The 19,253-nt window shown below is 49.9% G+C and overlaps 1 protein-coding gene across 1 annotated transcript in view; it reads left to right on the plus strand.

Moving 5' to 3' along the window:
• The first annotated feature begins 5,621 nt into the window (after positions 1-5,621).
• Positions 5,622-19,253, plus strand: part of MLKL (mixed lineage kinase domain like pseudokinase) — an 888,605-nt gene continuing 874,973 nt past the window's right edge. Inside the window, exon 1 of the mRNA XM_078670353.1 lies at positions 5,622-5,713. Coding sequence (XP_078526479.1) covers positions 5,706-5,713 — 8 coding nt within the window. The 5' untranslated portion in view covers positions 5,622-5,705. The remainder of the gene's footprint in view (positions 5,714-19,253) is intronic.

The following is a 19,253-nucleotide window of genomic DNA, read 5'->3' on the forward strand; positions in this document are numbered from 1 at the left end:
GTATGTTTGGTTATATGTGTGGTTGTGTGTGTGTGGTTGTATGTGTGGTTGTGTGTGTGGTTGTGGTTGTGTGTGGTTGTGTGTGTGGTTGTGTGTGTGTGGTTGTGTATGTGGTTGTATGTGTGGTTGTGTGTGTGTGTATGTGTGGTAGTATATGTGTGTATGTGTGGTAGTATGTGTGGTGTGTATGTATGGTTGTATATGTGGTTTTGGTTGTGTGTGTGGTCGTGTGTGGTTGTGTGTGTGGTTATGGTTGTGGGTGTGGTTGTGTGTGTGGTTGTGGTTGTGTGTGTGGTTGTTATTGTGTGTGTGGTGTGGGTGTGTGTGGTTATGTGTATGTCGGTGTGGTTATATGTGTGGTTGTGTGTGTGTGGCTGTGGTTGTGTGTGTGGTTGTGTTTGTGCTTGTGTGTGTGGTTGTATGTGTGTGGTTGTAGTTGTGTGGTTGTGGTTGTGTGTGTGTGGTTGTGTGCCTGGTTGTGGTTGTGTGTGTGGTTGTGGTTGTGGGTGTGGTTGTGTGTGTGGTTGTGGGTGGGTGTGGTTGTGTGTGTGGTTCTGTGTGTGGTTGTGTGTGTTTGTGGTTGTATGTGTGTGTGGTTGTGTGTGTGGTTGTGTGTGTGGTTGTATGTGTGGTTGTGTGTGTTGTTTTGTGTGGTTGTTGTTGTGTGTATGTGTGGTTCTGTGTGTGTGTGGTTGTGGGTGTGGTTGTGTGAACAGGGTTCAGCCTTCTGTGCACAGGAGGGCTCAAGTGACTTCAACTCCTTAACCAACATGGCCGCTATACTACTTCTGAGATAGGTTGTATTTCGATAAGAGAATTAATTTACCTTGGTTACACCAACTGGCAATGCAGAGCTCTGTTTTTGGCTAAGTACACACGTAGATCTGTTTACATCCATTACTATAGTTCACTTCTTAAAAGATACTTTTTCTATTGTTTACCCAAGTACTGGAACAGAACCAGCACCCATTACCAACTGCCACAGCATATTAAACAAAGCTACATCCCAAGGTAAATATCACAAAATTTCAAAGGCTAAAAAAACAGACCTTTTAGCTACGCCTCAAAAAGTAGAAACAATGTCAGGCGCTTTGTGTAACACTTGAAAGAACAATGTAAACAGGAGCCTACAGACAAACCAAGGAAAGCAACTCCGTAGCTCCCAAGAGGGTGGGAAGTCTCTAACAAAACAATGCAAGCCCAAACCAGGCCCAGAAGATTCTGGGTCTCCCAAAAAAAACAGAAGACAAGTATAACATCTCCTGTAAAACAAGCAATTATTTAAAAATAGTCGTACTGTGAGTGATTGCTATTAAGACAGAAAGCAAATAGTTATTTAGAAGAAAATATGCAAACAGACATGAGCATAAAGTCGCATCTACAAAGAGTTAAATTAATATTGTAACAGAAGGCGACGGACGCTGGGGTGAAAAAGGAAACAGCAAAAAATGTAACTAGATTGTTTTATTTATTTCCCTGTGTGTTATAATATACCACTGAGCCTAGCCGGGGGCACGCCTGGTAATGGGGTTCGACGCCCTCCCCACTCTGTGGTGCCCTGGGGTAGGAGCCCAGCAGGAGGCGGCGGTTTAATAGCTGCATGTGAACAACATCCGTCCGTGCCCCGTCCTGGTCTCTGCGCGTTGCTTTAATTAAGCAAACACCGTGATTAAGACAATTAGGTCGGGAAGGTTGAATTTACATTATTTAACGCTTGCAAGAGCATCTTTCTGCCCAAAAAGCAACCTCTATTTAAGCAAGCTGAGAGCAATGCCTCATTTTGCAGCCAATTTCCTTCCTGAAAGTACATCCTCTGTGGGGGAAATAATGGATTCAGTGCCCGATAAAAGGCAGCAGGGGAAAATCTCCCTGAAAAGAAATCCTGCAGAACTATCTGCACCAGTGCTAGATCCTGAGCTGGAGGAGGCGGCCTCAGTACCTAGATCAAAGCTGGAATCTCTGATTAAAAAGGCAGAGGGCACTGCGGCGAGGCAGCCTCCTAATAACTAGGCGTTGGACTGCTTTGTGTGTAAGGGGGGGATTTCTCAAGAAGACTCAGTATGATTAAATGTGTGGATGGATTTATAGGTAAGCTGTTTCGCATGCAAAGCCATTGTCAATAACTGGACAACCAAGCGCTGTATATATGAGACAAAAGTTAAAAAAATGGACAACTGGGGAAACAAGGACTGGGCGGGAAGGGAGGGGGGAATGCCAGCAGGGAAAGTGATGGGGGGGTGAAGCACGTGAGTGGTGCGCGCAAATGGTGATCACTTTCGTGGCCGCTTTGATGTTCTCAGTGAGAACATTAAAGCGGCCGTGAAAGTGCTCCCAAAGGCTGCAGGCGGACAAATTGTGCTCACGTCCGGCGCACATGCACTGTACCCGATCCGTCTGCAGACTTTGGGAGCACTTTTGAAAGCCCCTACTTAATATCTCGCCAAAGCATCGCTAATGCGATAGCTTAGTCGAGACCTAAAAAGTAGAAAAAGGCAAAATTTTATGAAAAAATTGTTCCACCGTAGCGAATGTTAGCAGTATTACGGCTACGGGAAACTGATAAGAGAAGCAGATGAGGAACAAGCATTGGTAAATGAGGGGAAATATGCTGCAGCCCATAGAAATGGAGGAAAAATAAGTAGCAAGCACAGGAACCAATCAAAAACCAGGAAAGGGAGGGGGCAGGGTGTAAGCCCTTTTTAAGTTTATATTAAAACAATAGATTGCAAGGGCTGTGCAGGTGGAACCTAAGGGATTATGTCTGGTGCTGACCATTATCTACATATAATTCCTACTCTAAGTTTGGAGCTTTGGAGCGTGGTGGTTTTCAGACTGCCAGTTCTAAAACGGTGACAAGATGAGGCGCTTAATTGGAATGTATTTTGATTTCTCATAACCATATATTAGTCACACTGTTGGCCAACTGTGCAACAACTCCTCTTGGGGTGCATGTTTTCCATTTCCTGCACCAACATAATACTGATGATTTGTGTCTTGGGGACTGTGGGCATTTACCTGCCCCCCTCCAGTCTCTTTATTTTAGACTTCTCTCATATTTGAAAGCCTTGAGGCTCATTAAGCAGTTTGAACAGGTGTCACTTTGATATAAGTTAATTCCTGCCACTGTCCCTCTGGCTGTAAACTGTCTCACCTTGCTGCTGCCAGCAGGGGCCATCACCAACTGGGCATAAAGAGGCAATGTTGCGGTCTGCAAACCCTGACCCCCCTATGACAGAATACTTTACCCGGTCGGGCACTGCTCAATCATCCCATCAGACAATTGAACCAAGATTTGGCTTGCAGAGAGCCAGCAATGCGGTTTCGCTATGAACATAAAAGAACTGTTTAAACTTAGTCCACAGTAGCCATGGCATGGGATACGAAGCACGTTCATCGTAGGTCACAGTAAACATGCTGGGCAGCTTTAATTTTCCAACAATAACAGTATGACTATACAATTTGTAAGAAACATTCGACGATGCTACTACACTTGAGATAATTAATAGATGTTATTCTTTCAAGTGCCCTTTTACATGTAAAACGTGTTGTTAAATAGTTAATGAAAATATGCTACTATAATGACAATAGACATATACTAATATAATAATTGCCATGGTTCATAAAGTGTATGACTGTTGACAGTTTTTAAAGAATATCTGTGCATACCTGATTTCTATATGTACTGAAAGGCATTAACCTCATACGAGAATGCCACCCCCATTATACGCATCAAGTTTACAGGTGATATTGTAGACCTCTTTTCATTTGGATTGTGGCAACATGCAACGAAATGGCAGAGCACAGCATTTTGAGAACGAGAAAACTAACCTACCTCACAGAACATGCCAGCAGCAGGTGTTGTTCAGGTCAGAACAGCTTTAGAGCCCGAAATGTTTTAGTCGTAAATGTAAGTGCATTTTACAGTGCAGGAGCCATTGAAGTTTTATTCTGTTTTTAAATAACTGCTTCACTATTCTGACTTTCCTTTTCAGTCTGATTCTTACATAATAAATAAATATGTACATTGATAATCGTATAGGACTTTATTATAATGTGGCAGGCATATGGTTCTCATTCAAAGCCATTACCATCGGTTTCGCCTATTTGATGAATACAAAGCTGTTTTTATCATAACCGTCCGGGACGAAGAGAAGAGCTACCTTACGAGTGTCATGGAAGTTGAGAGGATGTGGTGCTGCGGCCATAGGTGCTGACTCCAGAGCTGAGGATCCCGGTTTGAGCCTCGGCGGCGCAGCATCCTGTGATTCTGGGAAAATCACTTAATCTCTCCTTGTGAAAAGTTGTGCTATATAAATCTGGTGCAAAGCAGAAGAGGCAAAACTAAACGAAAAATTGTTCCACCAAGCGGATGTTAACAGTATTTCGGCTACGGGGAACTGATAAGAGAAGCAGATGAGTAACAAGCATTGGTAAATGCAGGAAAATACGCAACAGCCAATAGAAATGGAGGAAAAGTAAGTGGCAAGCACAGGAACCAATGAAAAGTCAGGAAAGAGAGGAGGCAGGATGTAAGCCCATTTTTAAGTTCATATTAAAAATAACAGATTTCACAAGCGCAGAACAAGCGCTGTGCAGGCGAAACCTACCTGATGAAGTCTGGTGCTGCTCATTATCTGCATATAATTCCTACTCTAAATTTGGAGCTTTGGAGCGTGGTAGTTTTTAGACTGCCAGTACTAACACTGTGACAAGATGAGGTGTAAATGGAATGCATTTCGATCTCTAATAACATATATTAGTCACACTGTTGGCCAACTGTGCAACTACTGCTCTTGGGATGCATGTTTTCCATTTCCCGCACCAACATCACACTGATCTTTTGTGTCATGGAGAGTGGGAGCATGTCATGTCCCTCCCCCACCCGTCTCTTTTTCTTGGCTTTCCCCCATACCTGCGAGCCTTGAGGCTTATTTTGCAGTTAGGACAGGTGTTAATTGATATAAATTGATTACGGCCACTGTCACTCTGGCTGTAAGCCTGTCTCGCCTTGCCACTTCCGGCAGGGCCCATCACCAACTGGGCAAAACAAAGCATTGCTGCGGCACTTGTCCCACTATGACAGGATACTTTACCCAGCCGGTGCTGCTCCATCATCACATCAGACAACTGAACTAAGCTTCGACTTGCAGAGAACCAACAATGCGGCTTTGCTACGGACATAAAAGAAGGACTGCCTAAATCTAGTCCACAGTAGCCATAGCATAGGACACAAAGCGCGTTCCTCGTACGTCACAGTAAACATGCCGCCCATCTTTAATTTTCTAACAATAACAGTATTTCCATATGAATTGTAAGAAACATTCGAAGATGCTACTACACTTGAGATAATTAATGGATGTTATTCTTTTGAATGCCCCTTCTTTTACATCTAAAAAGTGATGTTAAATAGCTTTTTAAAGTAAGCTACTATATTGACAATAGCCGTATACTAATATAATAACTGCAATTGTTCATAAAGTGTATGACCTTTTAAAGAAAATCTGTGCATATCCGATTTCCATAGGTACTGAAAGGCATTATACTCATACAAGAATCCCACCCCCATTATACGCACCACAAGTTTACAGGTGATATTGTAGCCTTCTTTTCATTTAGATCATGGCAACAAGCACCGAAATGGCAGAGCGCAGCATTTTGAGACGGAGGAAACTAACCTACCTCACAAAACGAGCCAGCAGTAGGTGATGTTCAGGTCAGAATAGCTTTAGAACCTGAAATGTTTTAGTCTGAAACGTAAGTGTGTTTTAAAGTGTTGGGAGCCATTGACGTTTTTATTCTGTTTTAAAATAACGGCTTCACTATTCTGATTTTCCTTTTCAACCTGATTCTGTTATAATAAATAAATATGTATTGTTAGACCTGCCATCTTTTATCGTGTTTCCTGTGTCTTTGTGCTTTCTGACCTCCTGGTTTTTACTCTGTATTTGCTAGTTTAGTGTCTCTGCGCACTTTCTCACTGCTGATCAGTGTTAAAGTACAAGCACTCCTATGGTAAATTATGTTTATGGATTGGTTTGTCCATGTTTGGGTTATTTGATTTACTGTTAAGTCCCTAGTACAGTGCACAGTGTGTGTTCAGGGTCTGTAAATCAAATGCTGCTAGTGGGCTTGCAGCACTGGTTGTGCCACTCACACAAAAGCAGCCCTTCAAAGGGTTTTCAGACCTGCCAATGCAGTATCTGCGCACAATTGTGACTGCAATAGCGGCCTTGCAAGTACAGCTTGCCAGGCCCCAAACCTTCCCTTTTCTTACATGTAAGGCACCCCTCTGATAGGCCCAAGATACCCCCATGGGTAGGGTGCACTGTAGGTGAAAGGTAGGACATGTACTGCTGTGTGTGAGACATGTCCTAATAGTGAAATACAGTATAATTTGTTTTCACTATTGAAAGGCTATCTATCCCATAGGATAGAAGTCACGGTACTTTGTAATATCTTATAAGTATACCTGTCCCCTGGGAACAATATAGGATAATTGAGATCGGTATGCCTGAAATCAGAATTTAAAAATACATCTTTTAGTAAAGATGGTTTTTAAATTGTGTGTTTAAAAATGAAACTTTTAGAAAGTAGGCATTTTCTTACTTAACCATCCTCTTTGCCTCTCCTGGGTTGTGGATTGACTGTCTAGCTTTTGAGTGAGAGGGGCTGGGGATGTGCATTCACTGTAGACAGCCACTGGGGGGAGGTCTGAGGTGTGTCTTGCCTTTCCTGGATGAGTCAGGGCTGGGCTGAACAGACAGGGGCTGCATTTAGAGTAGCGGGAGGAGATTTTCTTGCACCTAAATAGACCTGGTCTGTCTCGACCTCCTGCCGGGAAGCTGGATCGGAGAGGACGGAACTGATTTGGACTAAGCAAAGAGAATCTCTGCTACAAGAGAACAAAGGGAAATGTGGTATAAATATTGGGGCCCAGACCTCAGATCTGATCTTCAGAACTCTTTTGGACTCAGAAACCTGCCAAGAAGATGAGCTGGAGAAGCTGTGAGGAGGAACTACCACTTTGCTGGGTGCTTTACTGTGTTAGCCTGCAGTGGCTGCTTCTGTCTTGGGGAGAGAAAGGACTGGGCTGAACCTTCTGCGACTTCTTTGTTTGAGTTTCTCCAAGGGCTTGAGGTAGAGCTTGCCCCCTGTTCAAGAAGTCTCAGGAATAGCAAGGACTTCAAGTTCATCTGCTACCTGCACTGGGAACTGTATGTTTTGTGCTGCAACATAAGAAAAAGCAACCTGACGCCGTCACCGACGCCACTGCTGGCTCTGTATCCTGAAGGCACTGCAGAGGGCACCGCCGCACTTCGCACCGCAGCCCTGGACGCTGTCTGACACCACCACCGAGCGGCTGCTTGCACTGTGACCTGTGGGCACCGCAGTTCACACCGCCTTTCTTCCTGCCATTGCCCTTGCACTGTGGTTCCAAGGCAGGATATATGACGGTACAACGCGTACCGTCACAACGCATACCTTTACAACGCGGCCGTGACAACGCAAGTCGTTACCACGACTTGCGTTGGGGGGGCGCGGATTTCGAATAGTTTAATTTACTATTCTAACACCAGTCCCCGTGGACCCTAGGGAAGGTGTTAGGATAGTAAATTAACTATTTTTAGACCTTGAGCGCCCTCCAGCGCAAGTCGTGGTAACGACTTGCGTTGTCACAGCCGCGGTGTAAAGGTACCGCGTTGTGAAAACATCGTTGTAAACGATGTTTACCTCCAAGGCACCACTCGTACGTTACACGATGCGCTGCCCTCATCCCACACTGCAGCCTTGGTTTGCCGGCGCCATCAACCCCATTCCGTCAGCCGATGACAGCGCTCCCACAATGACGTCGCAGCTGCTTGCATCATGACCTGCCAGCACCACGACGAGCCCCGCATCACTTCGCAACGCAGCTCTGGTCTCACTGATGCTGCTGGATGACCGTCACCGAGCGGCTGCCTGCACCATGACTGAGGGCACCCCACTCCGCACCGCTGCACTTCGCACCATAGCACCGACTCCTGCAGACGCCAGCACTCCCAACTTCAACCACAAGGAGCTCGATCTGCAAAACGTGTGATTTCAAGGACCCAACGACTCCTGTACCGACCTCCAGACCCTGCGCTTGCCAACACCGGCACTTCGGAGCTCAACGAGAGGTCACCGACACCCTGCGTTTCTAAAGGTACTGTTTGCGGGTATCCCTGACACTATAGCTGGCCTGCAACACCGTAGTCAGCCAGAAGTGTTTGGATTTGTTGTTCACAGAGCTATGATAGCCTCAGAGGGAGCTATTGACTTTAATACACTGTATTTTAAGTCTATTTTTGATTATTGATATTTCTTAGAACTGTATGGTTGAATTTTATAGTTTTTGGTCTTGTTTGCAAAGATAAATATTGGATATTTTCTAAAACTGGTGTGGTGTCCTTGTGTAATGTTTTCACTGTATTACTATTGGTTATGTACAAATGCTTCACACACTGCCTCTGAGATAAGCCTGCCTGCTCGTGCCAAGCTACCAAGGGGGTGAGCAGGGGTTATTTCAGTAGTGTCATCCCCCTTATCCTGACAAGAAAGAAGGGTTCCTACTTGGAATGGGTAACAACCTGCCAACTAGAGACCCCCATTTTTAACATTGGTTGTCAGTGGTGAGGATAGGACTTGCGTTTGCACTTGACCTACAGTGGTTGGTGTGCACTACTACCATATCGTAGACCATTATGTACCACATAACGTTTCTTTTCTTGGTCTATTTTGATCTTGCCATTTGTTGGAAACTTGAACTTTCTATTTGCATCATGCCTGAGTCTAGAGCATCATCAGTTGCATCCCTGGAAGTAGCCTTTGAGGAGGAAAGATTGGAAACCTACAATGTAAAGGAGTTGAAGGCAATTTGCAAAAACCTTAAATTCCAAATCCGAGGTCTCATCAGAAAAGAGGAGCTACAAAAGACACTGAGGGCCTGAGTAGCAGCCGGACATGCTAGTGAGCAACCTGGAGACATTGGAATGGAGGTGGAGGAGCCTATTCTAAGGGTTGATGTACTTTTGGGAGTGGGGACACACCCCAGGTCAGGCAGCAGTGGCTTGTCCCCAGAGGAGCTGTAGGACAGGCGGTAGACAAAGAGAGAGGCAATGTGGCTGGAGAGGCTCAAGTTCGCAATGGAAGAGAAAAGGATGATGCTAGACCATGAGCGTAGAGTAAAGGAGCTGGATCAGAGGAGTAGATCCAGCACAGATGGTGGCATCAATTCCTCAGGGCACTGAGAGAGGATAGTACACATTCCTAAAAATGTAGGCAAGGAGTACAAGGGTGATGATATCCAAAAGTGGTTTCAGGGTCATGAGGCAGCTAGACACATGAATAGGGTTCCTGATAAGAATTGGAGTGCAGGATTGTGGCTTCTTTTCCCAGAATAGGGGAGGGACACTTTAGTGGCTTTGGGTAAGGGGTATAACCTCACCTACACTTACATGAAGGAGGCCTTTCTCGCATGGTATGGTCTCCCTCCTGACCCGTACAGTTTAGGTCCAGTAGGAAAACTGATGCACACACTTGGTAAGAATGTGTAGATTCTTTTTGTAGGTCACTGGATGGTTGGGTGCAGGGCAGTAATGTGAAAGATTTTCAGGGGCTCTGCAACTGGATTGTGTGGGAGCACTTGTCTAGTCTATGTTGTGCAGAGCGGCACCAGCACTTGACTGATAGCAAGCTAACTGACCCCAGCAAGCTCACTATGGAGATGGACCGCTGGGTGAGTACCAGGGTGCACAAGAAGGTGTATGGGTGAGACTCCACCAAAGGTGGGCAGGGTCCCAGCAGAAGAGTGGGGGGACAAGGGTAAAGCACAGGAGTTCTCTAAAGGGCCCCAAACTAGTACCCAGGGTAAAGGTTCCCATCCCCTAGGAGATAAGAAACCAGGGGTCTCTTCAGGGAAACCTACAGAGACCGGTCACCGCAAATGCTATGCCTGTGAGCAGGTGGGTCCCTTGAAGTGCCCCAAAAAGGTACAGGTATTCAGCAGTGGGCAGTCCAAGGAGTTGCCTAGTGTAGCACTTGGGTAGGAAGGGTACCCAGAAGAGGGTGGGGATCCTGCAGAAATGACCTTTGTCTCACCCGGGGACAATTAGATGGTCCCAGGAAACCAGGTGCCTGCAAACACTATGAAGTATATCGCCTCAGCACCTGGTTAATTATCAATGGGAGGAGGGTATAGGCTCTCGGAGATACTGGAGCCAGAGTGACCTCAGTCTTGTGTCTGCTGGTCTCGGAGGAGCAAGTAGTTCCTGGGCCATTCCACCAAGTAGTTGCTATGGACAACTCAGAGTGCCAGTGTAAGGTGGAACAGGTTTCCTTTGAATGGGGGGGGTCTCAGGTCCCTTGAGGGTGATTGTGAGCCTTACCATGCCTGTAGATTGTCTGCTAGGTAATGACCTGGAGAGGTCCTTGTGGAAGGATGTGGAGGTCAGGTCTCACTTGGAAATGCTAGGGTTGCCAGAGTGTGTATGCGTGACCACCCGGTCCATGGAAGCCAGTAAGGGTGATCAGAAGGAACTGAAGCCTGAAGCAGTGGCCCAGGTACCTGCCAAGAAAAAGCGCAGGGGCACGGAAATCCCGCCACTGAGGTTCCCATGGTCTGGGAGGTAGCTGACCTTAAAGGGGACGTCCTAGTACTGACAGGGGAACAAGTGTCTGAACTGTGGGACTTACCTGAGCTGACCCATTGGCAGCAAGAAGGTGGTCCCACCAGGGAAGAATTCTGCTGGGAACAGAAAGAATGCCCTCCTCCAGAGGATTTGCAGCACACCTAAACTGTTCCGAAAAGGGTGAGTACAGGCTGCGTCCTGAGAAAAATGGACCGAGGCAGAGGTCTCTGAGTGCAGATTGGCTAGGAGGGCCATGATGCTTGTCTATCCCCATCCCGCTAAGCAACGTCCAAAATTTTGCTCGATTCACCCTGTTGAAATCAGAGGTCAGGTCCATAAAGGCTAAGGGCCTAATTTATGAGGTTTTGCCATAGGGCAGCGCTGCATGCCTTCCGGCTGTGCTGCCCTACGGCAAAAGAAAAGGGCAGGAATGCACCGCGTCTATCAGATACAGCGTATTCCGGTCCTTTTCCCCTGCGCTGGCGCACAATGGACTGCCGTGCACCAGCAAAGGCACCTTTGCACCATGGTGCAAAGGTGTCTGTGATGCGGTGCAGGGATGATTATTTCTGTACAGGAAGGGAAACCTTTGTGTACAAAAATAATTATAAGAGGATTTTTCCTCTTTCTGCAGCTCACATAGAAAAAGGAAAAACAAGGAGAAATAAAGATATTTCCCCTCATTGGGCCTCCCTTACGCCACCCATGGGGAGGCGTATGTTTTTGGCCCTGCCTCAGATTTACGATTTCTCATAAATCTGATCTGAGGCAGTGTCAAAAATCCATGGATGTTGCTAGGAACACCCACAGCAACACCCATTGCACATGCCTTTAATGCAGAAAACTGCATTAAAGGGACTGATATTTATCAGGTAGCAATAAGCCAAAAAAACGTGGCTGAGTGTTGCCTAATAAATATCACGCAGGCTTAAGCACCAGGAAACGTCACAAAAAGTCACATTCCGGAGGCGCAAGGCGTCTCATAAATGAGGCCCTAAATGTATAGATTCAGACCAAGCCAATGCGTCTTTATTAATCAAATGGAGGTTCAGGCATTGGCCTGAGGTGGACCTCCCTGCTCTAAGGCCATACTGAACATCACACAGGATGTTATTCTCCTCTGCCCAGTCACTTAGCCTATTTAAGTTCACCCTACCCTGTACCTTGACCACTTATTCTAGTAACAATATTGGTCTATAACTTTATGGGTTGTCGTCGTCCCCCTCCTTAAAGATAAGAACAATGATAGCGATAGACCAAGAGGGCAATGTTCCCACCCGGGCGGACGCATTCAATACCTGTGTTAATAGTAGAGCCCAGACCTCAATATTAGATTTAAACAGATCTGGCGGGATACTTTCAGGGCCCAGGGCTGTTAGAAGGGGCGATCTCAGAGGGCCAGGTTATGCTCACCTGATCACCCCGGGAGCCACCTCTCCCACAAGTAATGCCGAGTCTTAACGTGAGGTCCTCGCCGGGGAGGACGTCGGGTCTAGGATCGTACACACTGAGCTCACACCACACTTACGAACGGACACCACACCGTAGGTTTTCAGTAACAAGTTCTTTATGAACAGTAAAAAGGAATCAGCACTCTTATTTACAAGTGATCGAGGGATCGTAAAGTCTCAGGAATTCGGGAAGAGGGAAGCGGGACAGTTTCAGTCTTTAGGCCAGTACGAAGCGTACCCTGCACACCGCTCTCAATCCTCGAGCCGGGGGATACGGAAGATGATGGTCGTACTATCTGCTTCACTCACTTCGAGTTGACTCAGGTCGTGTTGGTAACGTCGATGGTCCAGCCGGACCAGAGTACTCCTCGAGCCGCGACGAGGTCAGCAGGGCTCGATCCGGAGGTGTTCTTGAGGAGCCGCGACCGCGTCAGCAGGGCTCAGGAGGTTTCACGAAGATCTCTTTAGAGTTCAAGCTCGAGCCGCGACAAGGTCAGCAGGGCTCCGAGGTATTAGTTCCGTCTTTGCGAGGACAAGCCGCAACAGCATAAGCACGGCTCCGATATTCCAGTTCCGTGTTACGAGAAGGAGCCGCGACAGCGTCAGCAGGGCTCGAAGAGTTCGAAGGTTCAGTTTTCCCCAAGGTTCAGCCGCGATCAGATCAGCAGGGCTTTCTTGTTCAGGAAACAACTGCCCGCTAGTTCTCGGGCGGGCCTTGATATAGTCCAGTGGACCTTTGATGTCCGGACCCTCGCAGGTGGTGGTCTCAGGCCTTGGGGGCTGGTCGTTGGAGAGGTCCGGCGGTTGGCTCTTTGATCTTTTTGAAGATGCGTCCGGAAATTCCCAGACGCCCAGCAGGGTCTGGAGCCAGCACTCGGGGAGGCCAGAGGTGCGATCGAAACCGGCCCACAGGGGAAAGCCAGAGGTGTGAGAGAAACCAGTCTCTCAGGGGAGGCCGGAGGGGCAATCGAAACTCCCTGTCTTATCTCACTCGGGGAGCCCTTTACCCCCCCAGCCGGGACTGGCGCGCCTTGGAGTCTAAGTGTCGCTGGGGCCGGGGTCATGCTACGCCCAGGCATCTGCTTGTTGGGGGCATTTCCTGAAGACCGCAGGAGGTCTCACGGCCCGATAATCTTCACGGCTCTCCTCCGCTGCCGCCGCTCCTGTCACCGCGGCCGCAGAGCGGGGAGAGTGGGGGTAAACTACATTACCCAGCGTCCCTTGGTGTTCCCAGAGACGCGAATTGACGCGTCAGGATCCCGCGCCCGGAGGCGCTTATCAGACGGCTGCTGCTGCGTCCGAGCGGGGGCATCTGCTTGTTGGGGGCATTTCCTGAAGACCGCAGGATGTCTCACGGCCCGATAATCTTCACGGCTCTCCGCCGCCGCTCCTGACACCGCGGCCGCAGAGCGGGGAGAGTGGGGGCAAACTACATTACCCAGCGTCCCTTAGTGTTCCCAGAGACGCGAATTGACGCGCCAGGATCCCGCGCCCGGAGGCGCTTATCAGACGGCTGCTGCTCCTGCCTCGCGGGACGCGCGCGGGCAACGCCGGGCTAAGCCCGGGCAAAGGGCGGGCCCTCTGAGGCCTGAGGAGGACGGGTCGGGCTACCCCACTTGGTTTCATCAAAAGAGGAGGTACAGAGACGTTTTATCCTTTGTCACCTTTACCGCTTGAACTGTCTGAACCTGTTACTGTTGTTTTTCGGGGTTTTGCTTCCAAACTAATATGTCCATCTGGGAAGAGCTGAATGCCCTGTGTGGCACAAATTATGTCCCGGATGCACCAACCCCCCCATAGCGGGCAGAGACACTGATCAAACAATCTGTACGCCCCTGGATGTACCTTCATCTCCCGAAACAATCCTTCCTCAAGTGATTACTGATCAAATGTGCTGTAGCCCCTTATTATCCCCCCCCAACCCAACCTCATTAGCGACGGATAAGGCTGGGACTCGAGTAAATGATTCTGCATCCCCCCTCCAATCGACTCTACTAGCCCAAATCGAGCGATTGCTAAACGTTGCTTTATCACCGCTGGTTGCAAAAATCAATGAGCTGGGGGACAGGTTGATCAGGATTGAAAAAATTGTAATAAGGACCTATCCACCATCTGAAAATACTATTACATCCACACGCTCTATCGTTACTAACATCCACGAAAAGTCGATGAACAATGCTCCCAGGAAAGTTCAAGCTTCTGACTCCCCCTTTACAACACGCATTCCAAGTGGCCGTAATGCTACTTTTAATCCGGACATACCCCTCACAGAGTTCCTAGGACTTCTCGAGAAAGAAGGCATCGAATTGATCTACCCCCCGAAGCCGCCCCATATGTCACCGTTCTCTCTGGGGTCCCTGCACTCAGTCCAGGCAAACGTGAATTACACCAGGACCTGCTGAATAAAGCCATCTTCTGGCTCAAAAACAACAGACCGCTACCACCTGCCCTAGATGGCGGGATCCTGAGTGTAAGGAGGGTGGGGTGGCTAGGTTTGCTGCCCAAGGATATTCCGGGGGACTTGATACTAATCAAATTTAAACATAGGAACATTGCCACTTACTTACGATCTACCCAGCCCACAGTTGGAGACGGTCCCATCTGTATCTGGGACCTGTATGACTTTTATCCTGGCCCCCGAGCACCGAATCATAATTTAAAAAAGTGTTTTTATGAATAGGAAAAGCTTAATATGTTCTTAATAATTGTATTTATGTATCTTGTCGTACATGCTATGTTATTTCTGTGTATTTTACGCATGATTTTATTCTTGTTGTAGCTTTTATGATTTTTTAACTCACAAATGTGGCGAAATTCCTCGGATGGGCGTGGGTAATTAGAACTAATTATATAAAAAATAACCAGTGCTAGGATTGCCTTTGTACTTTTAAATAGCAACTTTTTAATGCTGATTTTGATCTTCCTGGTTTCATATTGTTTTTAATCTATCGTTATGTACCCATTATAAGAATGTCTATATTAATTGATTTAATACTTTTTAATGCAATAATTAATTATTGTTTTGTACCCATTATATGTATGTCGGTAACATTTGTTTTATATGTACTTGTTATTTCATTGTGTATTTTATTGTGTATGTTTGTCTTTTAAGATGAAATAATCGAATAAAGACTTCTTAAACTGTTAAAAAAAAAATGGCTAGGCCCAGGGAGTCAGGGACCTCGGGAAGGGAAAATGGCTGCGGGGGCCCAGTGGGGTGATGCAGGTTCTGGGCGCTCGGAGCCGGGAAGGAGGCCAGGGACATGCGGGGCTGGCAGGGTCGTGCAGGGAGTAGGACGACCAGGGGCTTCTGGGTGCAGGGCTAGGCTAACAGGGTGCTGAGGATCGGGGGGAACCACGCCACGAGGCCAGGTCCAACACGCGTCCCCCCCCAGCTGAAAGGCAGAGAGAACTACCCATCCCCTTGGGGGTTCTCTTCACTGAGGCGGAAGAATCAGGACAGGCCGTCCGCGTTGGCGTGGGCAACACCAGGCCGGTGCTCAACAGTGAAATCCATCCCCTGGAGGGAGATGGACCATCGCATCAGTTTGGGGTTCTCCCCTCTCATTTGCATTAGCCACCGGAGGGGTCGGTGGTCGGTTTGGACCCGGAAGTGAGTACCGAACAGTTAGGGCCTCAGCATCTTCAGGGCCCAAACCACTGCGAAGGCCTCCCGCTTGATGGTGCTCCACCTTTGCTCTCGAGGGAGTAACCTCCGGCTTATGAATGCTACTGGCTTGTCTAGGCCTTTTTCCTTCATCTGGGACAGGACCGTTCCGATGCCATGTTCGGACGCGTCCGTTTGGACCATGAACTCTCGGGAGTAGTCGGGGGCCTGGAGTACAGGAGCAGTGCACATGGCATCTTTCAATGCTTCGAACGCCTCTTGGCAGGCGGGGGTCCAGCTAACTTTCTCCGGCTGGTTTTTGGAGGTCAACTCCGTGAGGGGGACTATGATGCTGCCGTACCCTTTTATGAATCTTTCGGTAGTACCCCGTGAGCCCTAGGAATGCCCGCACTTCTGTCTGGGTCGTGGGGGCCTCCCAGGCCACAATCGCATTGATCTTGGGCTGGAGGGGAGCTACTAGGCCGCTTCCGACCTGGTGCCCCAGGTAGACCACGGACCCTTGTCCGATTTGGCATTTGCTTGCTTTAATTGTGAGGCCCGCCCTCTGAAGGGCCATCAACACCTCCCAGAGGTGTTGGAGGTGCTCGGACCAGTGGGAGCTGAACACCGCGATATCATCGAGATAGGCGGCGCTGAATTCCTCCAACCCAGCTAGTACCTGGTTAACCAGCCTCTGGAAGGTGGCGGGGGCATTTTTCATCCCGAAGGGCATCACCCAGAAGTGGTAGTGACCATCCGGGGTGGAGAAGGCGGATCTCTCTCTGGCCCCCTCAGTGAGGGCGATCTGCCAGTATCCGCTGGTCAAGTCGGACGTGCTGAGATAGCGAGCCGCTCCTAGGCGGTCAATGAGCTCGTCTGCTCGGGGAATGGGGTGGGCGTCGGTTCTGGTGACTGGGTTGAGCCCGCGGTAGTCCACGCAGAACCTCAGCTCGGGAGCAGCGCCGGGGGCAGTCGCCTTCGGAACCAGGACCACGGGGCTGGCCCATGGGCTGTCAGAGGCCTCGACAACTCCCAGGGCTAGCATCTTGGAGACTTCGGCCTTGATGCAGGCCCGGACTCTGTCAGGGACACGGTAGGCTCTGTGCCGTACCGGAAGGCTGTCACCGGTGTCCACGTCGTGGACGCACCAGCTGGTGATGCCGGGGACGAGGGAGAAAAGGTCAGAAAACTGTCCCAGTAACTGGCGACAGTCCTCGTGCTGCTCGGGGGTGAGGGAGGAGGAGAGACTCACTCCCTCTATGGAGCCATCGTTTTCCTTCGCACACAGGAGATCCGGGGGGGGGGCTCCGTGTCTTCTTCCGCTCCGTCGTCGGTGGCGAGGAGCAAACTCAACTCAGACCGCACGAAGTGGGGTTTGAGGCGGTTCACATGAAGGACCCTCAAGGGGTTCCTGGGGGACTGCACATCTATGAGGTATGTCACCTGGCTCTTGCGCTCCACCACCTTGAAGGGCCCTGTCCACTTGTCTTGCAGGGCACAAGGTTCCACTGGGGCCATCACCCAGACCTGCTGTCCGGGCTGAAACTTGACCAGAGTGGCATTCTGGTCATACCAGCGTTTCATTCCTTCCTGACTGGCCTCGAGGTTTGCCTCGGCCAGTTCCCAGAACTGCCGAGTCTGATTTCAGAGGGTCAGGATGTATCGCAACACATCTGGAGGGGGCTCTGGGGCCGCCGTTTCCCAACCTTCTTTGACCAGGCTGAGGGGCCCCCGGACGGGGTGCCCATAGAGCAGCTCGAAGGGGCTAAACCCCAAGGATTTCTGGGGGACTTCTGGGTATGCGAACAGGAGACAGGGAAGGAGGACGTCCCACTTGCGCCTCAGGGGCTCTTCGAGACCCATGATCATTCCCTTGAGGGTCCGGTTGAATCGCTCAACCAGGCCGTTACCTTGGGGGTGGTATGGGGTGGTGAACTTGTACGTCACCCCACACTGCTGCCAGAGGGACTTCATGTACTTGGAGATGAAGTTCGTCCCTCGATCACTCACCACTTCTCGCGGGAATCCCACTCGGGAGAAGATCCCCATGAGGGCCCGCCACACTGCTGCCAGAGGGACTTCATGTACTTGGAGATGAAGTTTGTCCCTCGATCGCTCACCACTTCTCGCGGGAATCCCACTCGGGAGAAGATCCCCATGAGGGCCCGCCACACTGCTGCCAGAGGGACTTCATGTACTTGGAGATGAAGTTCGTCCCTCGATCGCTCACCACTTCTCGCGGGAATCCCACTCGGGAGAAGATCCCCATGAGGGCCCGCCCCACTATGGGGGCCGTCACCGTTCAGAGGGGAATGGCCTCGGGGTATCGGGTGGCATGGTCCACCAGGAAGAGGATAAACCGGTGGCCTAAGGAGGTCCGGGGGTCTAGAGACCCCACGATATCTATTCCCACCCGTTCAAAGGGGGTACTGACCACGGGGAAGGGTTGGAGGGGAGCCTTGCGCCTCCCTCCGCTCTTCCCGCTGGCCTGACACGTGGGGCAGGACTTGCAGTGGGCCTCCACATCGGAGCGCATGCCGGGCCAGTAAAAGTGAGTGACCAGGCGGTGGTAGGTTTTGTCCTGTCGCAGGTGTCCCGCCAGGGCACATCATGGGCCAGGTTCAGGAGGAAGCCGCGGAAGCTTAGGGGTACCACCAGCACCCTAGCTGACCCTAGCTCGGCGGACTTCTGTTCACTGTACAAGAGGCCGTTTTCCCAATAGGCAAGGTGGGAGCCGGACTGGTCGCCGGCAGCTTGGGCGCCGGCCTGCTGCCGCGGCCCAACCAGGGAAGGACAGGAGGCCTGTTCCAGGCAGAATTCTTCTCGGGAAGGTCCTCCTTCCTGGCGCCACTGGGCTAACTCAGGAAGGTCGTCCAAGTTCGGGGTCTGTTCGACGACAGGGCCTAGGGGATCTGCGTCGGGGTCAATGCTCTCACTGGGGGGAAGCTCGGGGACTTCGGATTGCCCGCTGCCCTCTGGGTCGTCAGAGACCTGGCGAAGGTTCTCGGGTTCTACCCCCTCGGGGTGGACAGTCGGGCGGTCATGGATCGGGTGTTCACGCAGGCCCACTCGGGCAGGCCTACCATCTCCAGGTGAGTTCTTCGCTCTACCTGCTTCCACGGGGAGCTCTCCAGGTCGTTACCCAGTAGGCAGTCCACGGGCATGTCGGTGCGGACCGCTACTCGTAACTCCCCGGAGACGCCCTCCCACTCGAACGGGACCTGAGTTATTCGGCAGGTGCGGACGGAATTGTGTGCTGAGATCACCCTGCAGGAGGCGTGGGGTACAATTTGGTCCTCTGTGACTAGGTGACACCTTACTGCAGTAATGCTGGCCCCTGTGTCTCGGAGCGCCCCTATGCGGTGCCCGTTGACGGTCACCTGCTGTCGGTATTTTTCAGTGTTGTCTGGCAAGGGGGCTCCGGGGACCATTTCCCTATCACCTAGGGAGACTAAAGTCATGGCTGATGGTTCCCACCCATCTGGATCCTCGATCTCTTCCTCTTCTAAGGCTACTGTGGCTAGCTGACGGGCTGGGGGACCTGCA

This window comes from Lissotriton helveticus, chromosome 12 (assembly GCF_964261635.1).
Source record: "Lissotriton helveticus chromosome 12, aLisHel1.1, whole genome shotgun sequence".
In the NCBI taxonomy this organism is placed as follows: Eukaryota; Metazoa; Chordata; class Amphibia; order Caudata; family Salamandridae; genus Lissotriton; species Lissotriton helveticus.